The sequence below is a fragment of the Drosophila santomea genome, chromosome 3L, assembly GCF_016746245.2.
Source record: "Drosophila santomea strain STO CAGO 1482 chromosome 3L, Prin_Dsan_1.1, whole genome shotgun sequence".
NCBI lineage: Eukaryota > Metazoa > Arthropoda > Insecta > Diptera > Drosophilidae > Drosophila > Drosophila santomea.
In genome coordinates, this window is record NC_053018.2 from 11,192,333 (window position 1) to 11,204,733 (window position 12,401).

Below are 12,401 nucleotides of genomic sequence, written 5' to 3' on the forward strand. Positions count from 1 at the left end.
TGCTAAAGCTTGTGCAGCCGCCTGACATGTGCCGCACATGCCGCGCTGCCGTTTGTCTGCACTTTAATGATGCGCCACATCTAACTGCAACTGCAACTGCAACATCAGCGACAGCAGCAGCAGCCGCATCCAGCATCTACTGTCTGCACGCAGAAAAAATTGGATAGTCTTCGATATAAATAGAAAGGAAACTTTTTGCTAAACAAAAATAGCAGAGTAGAATTTTCAAGAAGAGAGAATTTTCGCAATTGAATTTTCCATGCTTATGCTTCAGCTGCTAATCAATGCGAACTTCTAGCATGCATTGGCATAATTAGCGATTGTGGGTCATGAATTTGAATTCAACAATGTAAACAATGTGTTTCTGTAACTGATAAATAGGTGCACAGGCGAAAAACGAGTGGCAGTATCGAACATAGAGCAACATGCCACCCAATGGCAAAGACACCACCGGAGTGCTATACGAATCAGATGTGGAGACGTTGGACGGCGGATTGTCCTCGGATCTTAACACTTTAAAGACCACCGATGGCAGGAAACTGGAGTTGGTGTGGTTCAACATAGTGCTCTTCGTGATCCTTCACATATCCTCGCTATATGGAGTGTGGCTGCTCCTCACGGCAGCCACGTGGACGACTTGCCTGCTCTTTGTGCCCATCGTGGTGGTGACCATCTTGGGCATTTCCGGCGGTGCCCATCGCTTGTGGGCACATCGCACCTTCAAGGCGAACACACGGCTGAAGCTGATCTTCTTGTTCCTGAACACGTTCGCCTTCCAGGATGCGGTCTACTACTGGGCCCGCGATCACCGCGTGCACCACAAGTACACGGAAACGGATGCGGATCCGTACAACTCGCAACGCGGCTGGTTCTTTGCCCACATGGGTTGGCTGTGCTGTCGCAAGCATCCGGAGGTTGTGGCCAAGGGCAAGCTCATAGATCTATCCGATCTGGAGGCCGATCCACTGATCATGTTCCAGAAGAAGTACTACCTGCTCCTGATGCCCATCATTGCCTTCCTCCTGCCCACCGTGGTGCCCATGTACCTGTGGGGCGAGTCCTTGAACGTGTCCTGGCACGTGATGGCCCTGCTGCGGTGGTGCGTCAGTTTGAACTTCATCTGGGCGGTGAATAGCTCTGCCCACATGCACGGCATGAGGCCGTACGACAAGAACATATGTCCGGTGGATCAGAGCTTCCTCATATTCTTCCACGTGGGCGAGGGTTACCACAACTACCATCATGTCTTTCCCTGGGACTACAAGAGCGCTGAGCTGGGCAAGTATTCGCAGGATGTGACCACCAAGCTCATCGATTTCATGGCCTACTTGGGTTGGGCCTACGATCTCAAGAGTGTGTCCCTCGATTTGGTGAAGCAGCGTGCCCAGCGCACAGGCGATGGTTCACATCCTGTTTGGGGATGGGGCGACAAGGATCAGCGAGAGGGGGACGTGGACGTGACCACCATTAGCCACCAGCGAAAGGAATCGATGGACTGCCTAAAGGCATTATCTTGACACCTAGGGCAGCAGGCATAATGAAAACGAAGGGTGGCGTTTCATTTGAATTTCGAATTAGGAATTGGATTGTTGCTCCAGTTTCACGACTCTGATATTGTTTGTTTTTCAATCAAATACTGCTGTGTTCTTAGTGCACAAAAAGTACTAAGTACACTACTAGTACACAGTACAGTTAAAAAACAGTTTCTAGCGAAATAAATAAGATAAATTTCTTTAAAAGAAACTGTATGGGTAGAAGGTCCAACTTAAATGAAACGCAAACTAACGAGCGACTATTTATGATATAGGAAACTAGCGAATGGAAAGTAAAATAAACAAATCTGCTTAGTTGACTTCTGGCCCCACGGGAATGCTCACTTTTCTCCTGGGCGACGGCACATTTGCATTTTCGATTCGGCACCGGAAAGATTGGAGGAGGTGGTGGCTCACAGCGGGCAGTTGGCCCCACACAATGCCAAGGGGATTGAGAGAGGCTTGAGAGGATTGAGAGGTGGGCAGACTTAACTAGAAACTGTAGATTGTCCGCCGTCCCAAGGCCGGTTGAATTTATGGCCAGGTGCCAATTGAGGTGGGGGTCCATTGAAAAATGCCCCCATACTGGCCACACTAATTAGTTTGCCCAAGATCCCGAGGCGGTTGCATAATTTAGGTAGCGAATTCCTGGGCCAGGCCTAAAACGCCCACACATCACAGAGGGAACTGGATCTTTCCTAGAAATGATAGCCGCTTAGGGCCATGCTAATACCTCCACCCTTCCTGGAAGCTGCCATCCTGCCCTGGCACTCCACAACCCAGCTCCACAACCCAGCTCCACAACCCAGCTCCACAACCCAGCTCCACAACCCAGCTCCACAACCCAGCTCCACAACCCAGCTCCAGAGATCGTAACCCGAGGTGGATCTGCTGTGATCCACATTTGCATAATTGCAGACCAAAGTCGGCGCTGACTTTCCGTCTGATTAATAATAATAATAACTCGCCTAAAAGTGATTTCATTTTTCTGAAATGGGCAATAAGAAGAGGAGACGTTTAGACCAGAAGCTCTCCTTACACCAGAGACTCCTGGGCGGTGTCCAAAACAGTTTCGGGTAAGTCAACTTCGGCATGAGTGATTGCCCTCGTAATTGGAAATCTTTTGTAGATCACCGCTGGCCAATGAGGCGCGTTTGTCCTTGAAAAGGGATAATGGAATGTCGTAAGTAGATCTCTTTGCTATTAAAGTATCCTTATACCTTAAGAGTTTTCACACAGCGACTTGGAAGCCTTCATCAATGTGCTGAAATGTGGCTTTGGTACTGGTTGCTTGGCCATGCCACATGCTTTTCTGTACTCGGGTTGGTTGGTTGGTCTTATAGGCACCTTTGCCCTGAGCTCCTTTATGCTCTATGCCATGCATATACTGGTATAAGTTACTAACTTACTTACTTACTTTTTACTCATTAATATATTTTTATAGCTTCATCACATCAATAACTTGGGCATCCAACACAAAATGCCCATGATCAGCTATCGAAAAGCTGTGGAACTGGCAATCATGAAAGGACCTCGCAAGTTTCACTTCCTGAGCAAGCCCTTTGGGTTTGTTTAAATTAGTTATTTTACTATATGTTTCCTAAACCTTATTCTTAAGTTATTTAGTGGATGTCCTGCTGTGTGCTTATCACTTCGGTGTGGATTGCGTCTACGTGGTTTTCGTAGCCAAGAGTTTGAAGCATCTGGGGGATATGTACTTGTGGTTCTGGGATGAGAGGCTCTACATGGCCTTGATAGCCTCGCCGCTGATTCTAACATTCCTAATTCGCGATCTCAAAAGCCTTGTACCGTTTGCTATATTATCCAACATTCTTTTACTAACAGGTGGGTTTTATCCTTAATGTTCCAGTTATTCATCAAACTTATTTTACTGGCACTGCAGGCTATGGCGTGATTTTGAACTACCTATTCCGTGATCTCCCTGAGTTCGAACCACTTCACGCCATTCAGCCGCTGAGAAACTTTCCCTTCTTTTTTGGCACTGTACTTTTCTCCATTGAATCTGTTGGTGTGGTGGGTTTGTTACTTTTAAGATCTCCTTTGTTCTTTGGATCATTTGAATATCATTCTCGGCAGATCCTTTCGCTCAGTCGAAGTATGCGAACCCCGGAGAACTTGATGGGCACCTGTGGCATCCTGAATCAAGGTATGATCCTGGTAATCAGCTTCTATGCGATCTTTGGCTTCATTGGATATTGGCGGTATGGCCAGAATACAGCCAACTCCATACTGCAGAATTTGCCCCAAGAAGAATTGTGGGTATTTATAATCTACAATATTTTTAGTTGATGAACTAGCAACTCTTCCTTATCTTTTGTAAGCCTGTCACAATTGGTGACTGGTATGTTTGCCCTGGCCATATTCTTCAGCTATGCCCTGCAAGGATACGTAACTGTGAGCATTATCTGGCGCAATTACTTGGAACCGGAACTGGAGGACACATACTCACGGGCGGTGGAGTTCCTGCTGAGAATCGCGTTGGTCATCGCCTCCGTGCTGGTGGCCATCCAGTATCCGGACTTTGGTCTGCTGCTCTCCTTCGTGGGTTCCTTTTGCCTGGCCCAACTGGGTCTGATCCTGCCGGGCATCGTGGACATATGTCTGCGCTATGAGCAGGACTACGGCCCTGGAAGGATCTTTCTCCTGCGATCCTTGCTATTCATTTGCATGGGCTTGGCTGGCGGAGTGGCCGGTACAGTGGTCTCCCTGCGAACGCTCTACGCTCGCTATCCGGTTGTAAGGAAAAAGGTCTAGGTGCTATTTATTTCCTGAAATAAGCTATACTTATTATTAAGTGCAGTTAAAATAATCTTTAAAAAATTTAATATTTTGGGATAATTTTATTAAGATTTATTAAAGCTCCTCTTTAGAGGTATGTATATAAAGAAATGCCTTACCGAATATTCAGATTTATTTTCTTCAGTTCTTTAGGGGTATGTAAATCATAATTTCTAGTCACTTTGTTTAGAACGTCATTTCTTTACGACATTCACACAACATTAATTTTATTTATATCATAAAATTACAGACCTAACATTTGAACATGGCCGAGAAAGGGTGACAACGATTAAAGAAGACTTTTTAACAATTGATTAACAAACTTTTATTCCACAGAGGCTTTGATCCTTACGAACATCGAAGTGTGGAGAAGCCTATATCGTAAGTCCTAGCTAAAAATCCTAACTAAAAATCCTAATTAAAAATCCTAAATAAAAATCATAACTAAAAATCCTAGTTAAAAATCATTTGAAGCTCATTTCTAATATTCTTTCTTCAGTGACTTGGGTGCCTTCTTTTCACTTCTGAAATGCGTGGTGGGCACGGGAGTTTTGGCCATTCCATTGTCCTTCAGTTACGCTGGCATGATCAATGGCGTTGTCCTGCTAATTTTGTGCTGCTTTATGCTCATCCACGGCATGCAGATGTTGGTGAGTTTGGGAAGGTAATCGTTGAACAAATTATATTTTTCGGTGCTTTCATGCTTGAAGATTATTTGCATGATAGAGTGCTCGCGTCGATTGCAAATTGGCTATGCCACTTACCCAGTCGCAATGGAATACTCATTCAACCAGGGACCCAAGTTCTTTAAGTACTTGGCAAAGGCCAGTGGATATTTGGTAGATGGAGTCTTGGCCTTCTCGCAATTCGGTGTCTGTGTGGTGTACAATGTCTTTGTGGCTGCCACCTTCAAGCAACTCGTCGATTTTTACTGGGGAACGGCAGACGTGAGAATCTATATAGCCGTGGTCGGAATCTGCCTTATACCCCCGTTCCTGATACGCCGCCTAAAGTACCTAGTGCCATTCAACATCCTGGCCTCCATACTCATCTATATCGGCTTCTCCATGCTGATGTACTACCTGTTCATCGGTCTGCCTCCATTAACGGATCGCGACATCGTCTTTGGCCACATCGAAAAGTTGCCTCTATTTTTTGGCATTGCACTGTTTTCCATCACATCGGTGGGCGTGGTGAGTTCTTTAAATTATTAATATGCATTGTAACCATTCTTTTGAGAAGTGTTAATGAAAACTCTTTCCCAGATGCTGGCCATAGAAGCAGAGATGGCCAAACCACGGCACTACCTCGGCTGGTTTGGAGTTCTCGATCGGGCCATTTTGTTGGTTATAATTTCGTATGTAGCTTTTGGTATCATGGGCTACTGGCGCTACGGAGACGAACTTTATGGCAGTATTTCGCTCAATATTCCCACGGATGAAGTGTAAGTAACGGGTATCTGATAGTCGAGGAATTTGTTGTTTTTGAAAGTTAAAATTCTGTGTAACCCGCAGACTTTCGCAAGTTGCCAAAGCGTTTATAGCCATGGCCATTTTCCTCACCTATCCATTAGCCGGCTTCGTGATCATTGACATCATAATGTATCACTTTTGGAATAAAAGTGGAGAGCTCAAGAACGCTGTGTTAAAGGAGTCCATCCTTCGGGTTTGCACGGTCCTTCTTATCTGCATAACGGGGATTATTGCACCCAAACTGGGGCCACTGCTGTCGCTGGTTGGAGCACTCACCATATCGCTGTTGAACCTGGTGTTTCCCGCTCTCATCGAGATCTGTCTGTACTATCCGCCGGAGTATAACTACGGCAAGCTGAAGTGGAAGCTCGTGAAGGATATATTCTATGTGATCATTGGCATACTCATCTTGGTGCAGGGCACCATCTTCTCCATCATGGACATGATTTCGGAGTGGGGTGGTGATGAGACCACCACTGAAGGCACGACTGCCACCACCGTGAAGGACACCACCACAGCTGGTGGCATGGACACCGCACCGGAACTTGCTCCTCCGGAAGCACCTGGCTTGATATTTTTCTAAGATCGTGTATTCCAAATAAGTATATATTTCTAAAAACTGTGTCATTTATTCGTTATATGGTATATAGATGGTATATAGATGAGAATTCTTAAACAGAACGCCCACAGCTGCCAGAATCATTAAAGCCATGAGTCCGCATTCTTGGCGTGGCATGTTAAAGCCCACACTCCATGTAGGCGCCATGCCCCAAAGGTCACGCCCACCACCCACTGATTTAACCCCCACCTGGGACCTGGGGCACAAGACATTATCGATGGTGATGACGATATGGCATTGGCAGTGCGGGTAATTCCCTCATTAGCTGTGGGAGTTGCAGCCTGGCATGCGGCATGTGGCAAGTGTGTGCAGTCAGCAGCAGCAGCCAGCAACCTGCAACATGCAACACACGACGAGGACGGACAACCTGTTCCAGCTGCAGCACACGTCTTCTGCGATGCCGGCCACTCGTCAGCCCACTTAACGATGTGCTCCGGAATTTATGCCGATATGGTAATGCATCCACGCAGCGACTGCGACTGCAACTGGGAACTGGGAACTGGGAACTGGGTAGTGGGACTGGGACTCTGAATCTCGAGACTGCCTCCTTGTGCCATTGATGGACTGCAGTTGAGCATTTGGATTGCGTAATTTATTGTTTTGGGCCGTTTTGGCCCCCGATAAACTGGTGTTTTGCTGTTTGGCAGCCGCGTCCCGTTGCCACTTCGATATCGAAACCAAAAACGGTCAACGGGTCCGCCGCTCGTCATTTGTGTGGCATTTTTTGCCAACGCCTGGCTGAGCAGCAATCTCACTTTCCGCCGGGGGATTGCCTTGCTCTGGCCATTTAAGGATCTAATTAGCTACGCAGTCAGCATGCAAAGTAACGCTGCTGCTGCTGCTGCTGCTGATGATGATGATGATGATATCTAAGGCGCTTTTCCAAGGAAATCCCCAACGTGCCACACGTGTGCGCAATGGCTTTGAAACTTTTAAAGTTCCTATTCATAGATATTTCAGGCCCATCGTAAACCTCCCAGCGTGGAGGTCACCAGGTTAAGCAGTTGCCCCAAAGAGTTCTGCGTATACGCAGAACCTAGCGTCTCTGTGATTGCAGCCAGAGTGCAACAAATCATTTCCCATAGCCATAGTTGCAGCTATTGCAGCGAAAAAAAAAATCCAAAAGAAATCCAAATAATAGCTAGAAGCATATAGCGCATAGAAGAGAGATCTTCGAGGCATCCAATTTGTGTTCCGTTGCTTTGCCGTTTGTATAAATCAATTGGCAATGAGGCAAGTACTGGGATGATGCACCTCGGGACTCGCGACTGCCCGCTGTGCGTTGTCCATCCAATAAATTGCACCCCCATCCCCCAGACCAAGTGCATCCAAACCAAGTCTTCCTCCAACTCCAACTCCCAACTCCATCGCCATCGCCATCCCCCATCTCCTTCTGCTTTTCCGCCTCTAATGCGTTATGTGTGTTTGGACTATGATTTTTTCACTTGTTCGCGGTGCGTGCACTGCGTCTGTGATTGGTCTATAAATTATTGGGTTTATTGCGTTGCAAGGTCCACGCCCCCCCACCCCCGCATGACACTGATCGATTACCCCGAAAAAAAACCAAAACAAAAATAAGAAGGCCCTTATCGTTGGCTCGCAAATATTTGCCCATCGAAACGCCCGTTTCCTTTCGGATATCTCGAGGCGAGCGAATGATGTATTTGCCTGACGACTTTACTTTCGATTTCAATTTCAATTTCCATTTGATTTTCGGTTACCGGAACGACGGCCACTTCGATTTGTGGTAAAATATTTGCACAACTTTGAGGGTCACTGCTGCGGATCATGGGCGATAAGGAAATCCACAATTTTGTGATACATCACTAAAATGTTTCTTATATTAAAAATATCCATAAAATTATACATAATAACTCATTAGAATTAATAGGACATTAAAGGCTTCCTTTCTAAAATGGAAGTCATGACTGGGTTACGAAGTTAACCAACCGCTTATTGACAATCTTTAACAGGACTGCGCTGACCCAAAAATCTATGCCAAAATGCAGCACAACTGCAACATGCGGCAGCAACAAACTGCAGCAAGAGCGGCTGCCGCATTAATATTAATTAAATAAACGTTAATTCAGCGCATTAATGCGTAATAAATAATGCTCTTTTGAGCTGAAATTAATGCATAAAACGCTACTTATCGCCGCCGCCACGCACTTATCTGTGTCAACACAGAGTGCCACAAGATGTGGCAAGCGGCGGGGTGGAGTGCGGTGGGGCAGGATGAGGGGGGCGATTGGGGGAGTGCGGCAGGGGGGCGGGGGTGAGGGTGAGCAGAGCTGCAACAGCGGCCATCGCGGCTGACAAACATATTGTCAATAGCCTATAGATCCGCATGCACAGGAAGAAATAACGAGTAACAAAGGCAGCCATATGTTTAAATAAAAAATTATTAAACAGAAAATATAATAAATATAAAAATTATATATTATTAAAAAAATATATTAAAATTAGAATTATATATAATAAAAATATTATCTATGAAATTACTCTATAGTTTAAGGACTCTTTTTTTGAAAGCGTCTTCTTGATTTCTAAAGCTTTTCTTTGCCACTGAAAATCAAAGTTTCGTTGCAATTTGTTGTCGAATATTTATGTTGGTTTTGAAAAGCAAACCCAATATATATTTTTCCCAGTGCTTTTAGCTTGCCCACAGCGATGGAGTCGGATCGAAGTTGCAGTTGAAATCGACGATGTCGTTGGCGCGTTGCAATTACATGTCTGTGACAAGAATTTTAAATGAAAATCGCTGCGTAGTGCGCTGGACAAATGATTCAAACTTTCGCGTTACGTGTGGAAAATGTTTAAAACTGAAACCAGGGGCCACAGACCGAGGCAGCGATCTCAATGGAGCAGCAATGGAGGCGCCATGCCAGGATTGGAGCTTTGCTTTTTTGTCCAGCTTTGCATGCCCAATGGCAAAGGAGTCGCCAATGGAGCCAATGCATTGCAGTGAAGTCGACTCGCTGGCGACGCATGAAATTAGAAAGGCATTATTGCAAATCTCTCGCTTTATTTATCAGCAATTTGTCAGCAAGTGTGCCGCGGCTCAGATTAAAGTGCCAGCCGCCGAACTGTCCGTCGATCTGTCCGCCAATTCCGTCCGCGACTTTCTAATGCGATTCACCTGACTCACGCACCAGCACCAGTACCAATCGCCGCAGGACTGGCCAGGTGGAGAAGGTGGAGAAGGTCCGGTCGAGTCCCGATGCCAATGAGGTCAAGTGCGTCTACAAGTAAAACTCCACCATGAGTCACTTAAGTCCAAAAAGGAGGCAGCCAAATAGGGTTGTCTTCTGAAGGAGGGATAACATTTAAACGTAACACTTCCTTATAAAAACTATAAAGCAACAAACGATTTTTCAATCATTTAAAAACATTTTGAGATAATGATTTAGTAGAGCTAAAAATGTAACTTTAACTCTTAAAAATAATTTATTAATCTTATTAATATGCTATCCATCTTTAAGCACGTATCTTTTCTTTTGGTTTTAATAATATTTACATATATGTATTTTCAGTTTCCAATCAGTGTCAATATATATGGAACAAATATAAATCAATAATTTTGGTGATAATGTACATATCATGGAAATATTTATTTGGTAAACCGATTAGTGCAATGTTTTCATTTAAAAACATGTTGTATTAATCCGAGAACGCTGAGTTGAAGCCACCAAATGATGTATACCCATAGTCAGGTGGAATGCCTTGCACAAGTCCTGTTTCGCTGCATTAGATGCAGTGCCTCCAGTGGCTCGATCCACAGCCACATAACTCAGTGGAGCTCTGGAAGCGCCCTTCGCGCAGTTAACAAATAACATCAACTTATTAAATAAAGTTTCAATTCGGCATCGGCGAGAGGAGCCGCAGCTACCGTGCTGGGTTCGCCAAAGGAGCCACTGGAGGAACTGGAGGAACTGAAGGAGCTGAAGGAACCAAGGCAGTGGATGGAGGGGATCCGCAATAAATCATCACATCGGCGGGAATGAGGGGGGCATATTAGTGGCCATGGGTAACAGACGGTAACTGCGGCCAAGTTATGTGGCTTCATTGTGGACAGAATGAGCGCTTTTAAGCAGACAATTGCAGCCTGGGGCGCAGCCACAACAGGTAGGAGTCCCATGCAGCCGAGTGGCAAGTTGCCGGTGATAGGGGATGTGGCAGTGGCAAGGGGCGCTTGGCGGTGGCAGTGGCAGTGGCGAGAGGAATAGAGGGGGCAAAACACTCTCGCCCGGCGCACAGAGCCTCCCACTACCCCTTGCTATTGTGGCAACTCCCCTTCCTCATCCCTGTCTCCTCATCCTTCATCCCACCTTGGCCACTACACATTTTCGTAGGCCGCACTGCGGGCATAAATCATTCGGGCCTCTTGAGCTGAGGCTGCTCCTGCGCCTACACACTGAGCAAAAGATAGCAGTACTAAGTATAATAAACAAAGTGATAATATATATATAGATATATAACGAATATCTTCTTAAGCCTCTTCATCAATTATTTAAAAAGGTATGGTACTGTGTTTCAATTTCTCACTTCAATGAATCTTTAGTCCAACTTGGTATTATAGTTTTAACAGTGCACAATCTCCCCCTCTCAATGCCTCACCTCAATCGCAATCACCCAAAGCCACCGACTTGCAATATGAGTTAATTTTTGCAGGCCGGGCTCAGTAAGGAGTTTTGCGTATTTGTCAACTGCAAATTACAGCGTTTTTATGCCCATTTTCCCACACACACAAAAAGGCTCCTTCGTCTGCCATCTATCGTTGCATGTGGGTGGATGTTTTGCAAAATTTATGGCTCGCTGGCATTATAAATTTTCTATTAACCCGAACTCAAAGCCAGGAATAACCCAAACCCAAGCCACCAAGTCATGTAAGTTACCAGCAGCAGCAGCGGGCTATTGGATGCGTGAGCAGAGATTTGCATTGAATACCGGCGGGCAGCGTCGCAAAGTGCGTTGATGGGGCATTATCTGTTTAAGGCTTTAATTTTATTTCTGTTGCCAAAAATGTACGCAAAATAAGTGCTCGCCGCGCGCCTTCTATGGATTATGGTTCCACCAGCACTTCGAGAGTCAAAGAGTTGAGAGTAGCAAAGGAGGAGCCTCTTTGCATCCAATTGACTTGAAAGGGGGTCCCCTGCATCTCATTGAACCCGACAAATTGGTCATAATTTCAGCCAACTAATCCCAATAAACATGGCCCAAACATTGTGCCACTGACATTAAGCTGCCATTGGCGTCTTACGTTGCCAGTGAGCCAGGTAAGTAGCCAACAGCCAGCAGCCAACTAATAAAATGCCATTTATCTGGCCATCGATCGGGCAGGTGGGGATTCACTAGCTGAAACTCCTGTAAACCTGAAATCCAGGTAAATGGCAGTGCGGGCATAAATTCCAAATGAACAGAAGTTCCATGCGAAAACGGAGCTGCGATTTATGCGAGGAGCAAATGACGAGACACAAGGTTAATCAGTTGCTCATCAAAGCGATTTAGTTCCCTGCAATGCATAAATAGCTAATGGAAAATGACATTATTGAATAAATGAAATTCAAAATTGTTTCGGAAAATATTCTAGATAAGTAAATGAAAGAGTGGAAAGCTTATAATCATTACTTCCCCATATGTATTAATCACATGGGTAAAAGGCACTTGCTGAACTGCTCCTGATTTGCATATAGTATTCCCACTTCACTGAGTACTGGGAAAGTGAGTGGGAAATGCAAGAAATGCAAGAGTCCAATGTGGGCACACACTCGCAGAGTCGTGGGTCATTCGCGGCTCAATCAACGGGTTTCTGATTGGTTTCACACGCTGCCCCTTATCGATGAGTCCGACACAGGCGGTGTGTGCGTATCCGCCAGATACAAGATACCAGCTACGAGCTACGAGATACGAGATACTTCGACTCCCCGGCATGGGCACGAACTTTAAACTCTCGCTGGGTAAATAGTAATTTTTCAATTG

The 12,401-nt window shown here is 45.5% G+C and overlaps 3 protein-coding genes across 4 annotated transcripts; all 3 read left to right on the plus strand.

Moving 5' to 3' along the window:
• Window positions 1-425: 425 nt before the first annotated feature.
• On the plus strand, window positions 426-1,597 carry LOC120448844 (acyl-CoA Delta12-desaturase). The gene has a single exon (XM_039631049.1). The coding sequence runs from the start codon at window positions 426-428 to the stop codon at window positions 1,515-1,517; it is 1,092 nt and encodes a 363-aa protein (XP_039486983.1). The 3' UTR covers window positions 1,518-1,597.
• Window positions 1,598-2,474: 877 nt separating this feature from the next.
• On the plus strand, window positions 2,475-4,307 carry LOC120450049 (proton-coupled amino acid transporter-like protein CG1139). The gene is made up of 8 exons (XM_039632805.1): window positions 2,475-2,608; window positions 2,662-2,715; window positions 2,772-2,922; window positions 2,977-3,098; window positions 3,151-3,377; window positions 3,436-3,566; window positions 3,630-3,808; window positions 3,875-4,307. The coding sequence occupies exons 1-8, from the start codon at window positions 2,526-2,528 to the stop codon at window positions 4,305-4,307; spliced, it is 1,380 nt and encodes a 459-aa protein (XP_039488739.1). The 5' UTR covers window positions 2,475-2,525.
• Window positions 4,308-4,500: 193 nt separating this feature from the next.
• Window positions 4,501-6,427, plus strand: LOC120450048 (glutamate transporter polyphemus). Of its 2 annotated transcripts, XM_039632803.1 has the most exons (6): window positions 4,501-4,610; window positions 4,668-4,712; window positions 4,831-4,981; window positions 5,042-5,524; window positions 5,597-5,775; window positions 5,846-6,427. In XM_039632803.1, exons 1-6 carry the CDS (start codon window positions 4,597-4,599, stop codon window positions 6,384-6,386), a joined length of 1,413 nt encoding a protein of 470 aa, XP_039488737.1. In that variant the 5' UTR covers window positions 4,501-4,596; the 3' UTR covers window positions 6,387-6,427. The 2 variants fall into 2 exon arrangements, with proteins under 2 accessions (XP_039488737.1, XP_039488738.1); XM_039632804.1 differs by lacking the exons at window positions 4,501-4,610; window positions 4,668-4,712 and having other exon boundaries at window positions 4,856-4,995; window positions 5,058-5,524.
• The last annotated feature ends 5,974 nt before the right edge of the window (window positions 6,428-12,401 follow it).

What these genes read in the sequence shown, in the direction of transcription:
- LOC120448844 (XM_039631049.1), top strand. Translation starts at nt 426, where the DNA reads ATGCCACCCAATGGCAAAGACACCACCGGAGTGCTATACGAATCAGAT.
- LOC120450049 (XM_039632805.1), top strand. Translation starts at nt 2,526, where the DNA reads ATGGGCAATAAGAAGAGGAGACGTTTAGACCAGAAGCTCTCCTTACAC. An exon ending in TTCCTGAGCAAGCCCTTTGG is followed by an intron (nt 3,099 to 3,150) that starts GTTTGTTTAAAT and finishes CTTATTCTTAAG; the next exon opens with TTATTTAGTGGATGTCCTGC. An exon ending in AATTTGCCCCAAGAAGAATT is followed by an intron (nt 3,809 to 3,874) that starts GTGGGTATTTAT and finishes ATCTTTTGTAAG; the next exon opens with CCTGTCACAATTGGTGACTG.
- LOC120450048 (XM_039632803.1), top strand. An exon ending in TCCACGGCATGCAGATGTTG is followed by an intron (nt 4,982 to 5,041) that starts GTGAGTTTGGGA and finishes TCATGCTTGAAG; the next exon opens with ATTATTTGCATGATAGAGTG. An exon ending in CCATCACATCGGTGGGCGTG is followed by an intron (nt 5,525 to 5,596) that starts GTGAGTTCTTTA and finishes ACTCTTTCCCAG; the next exon opens with ATGCTGGCCATAGAAGCAGA.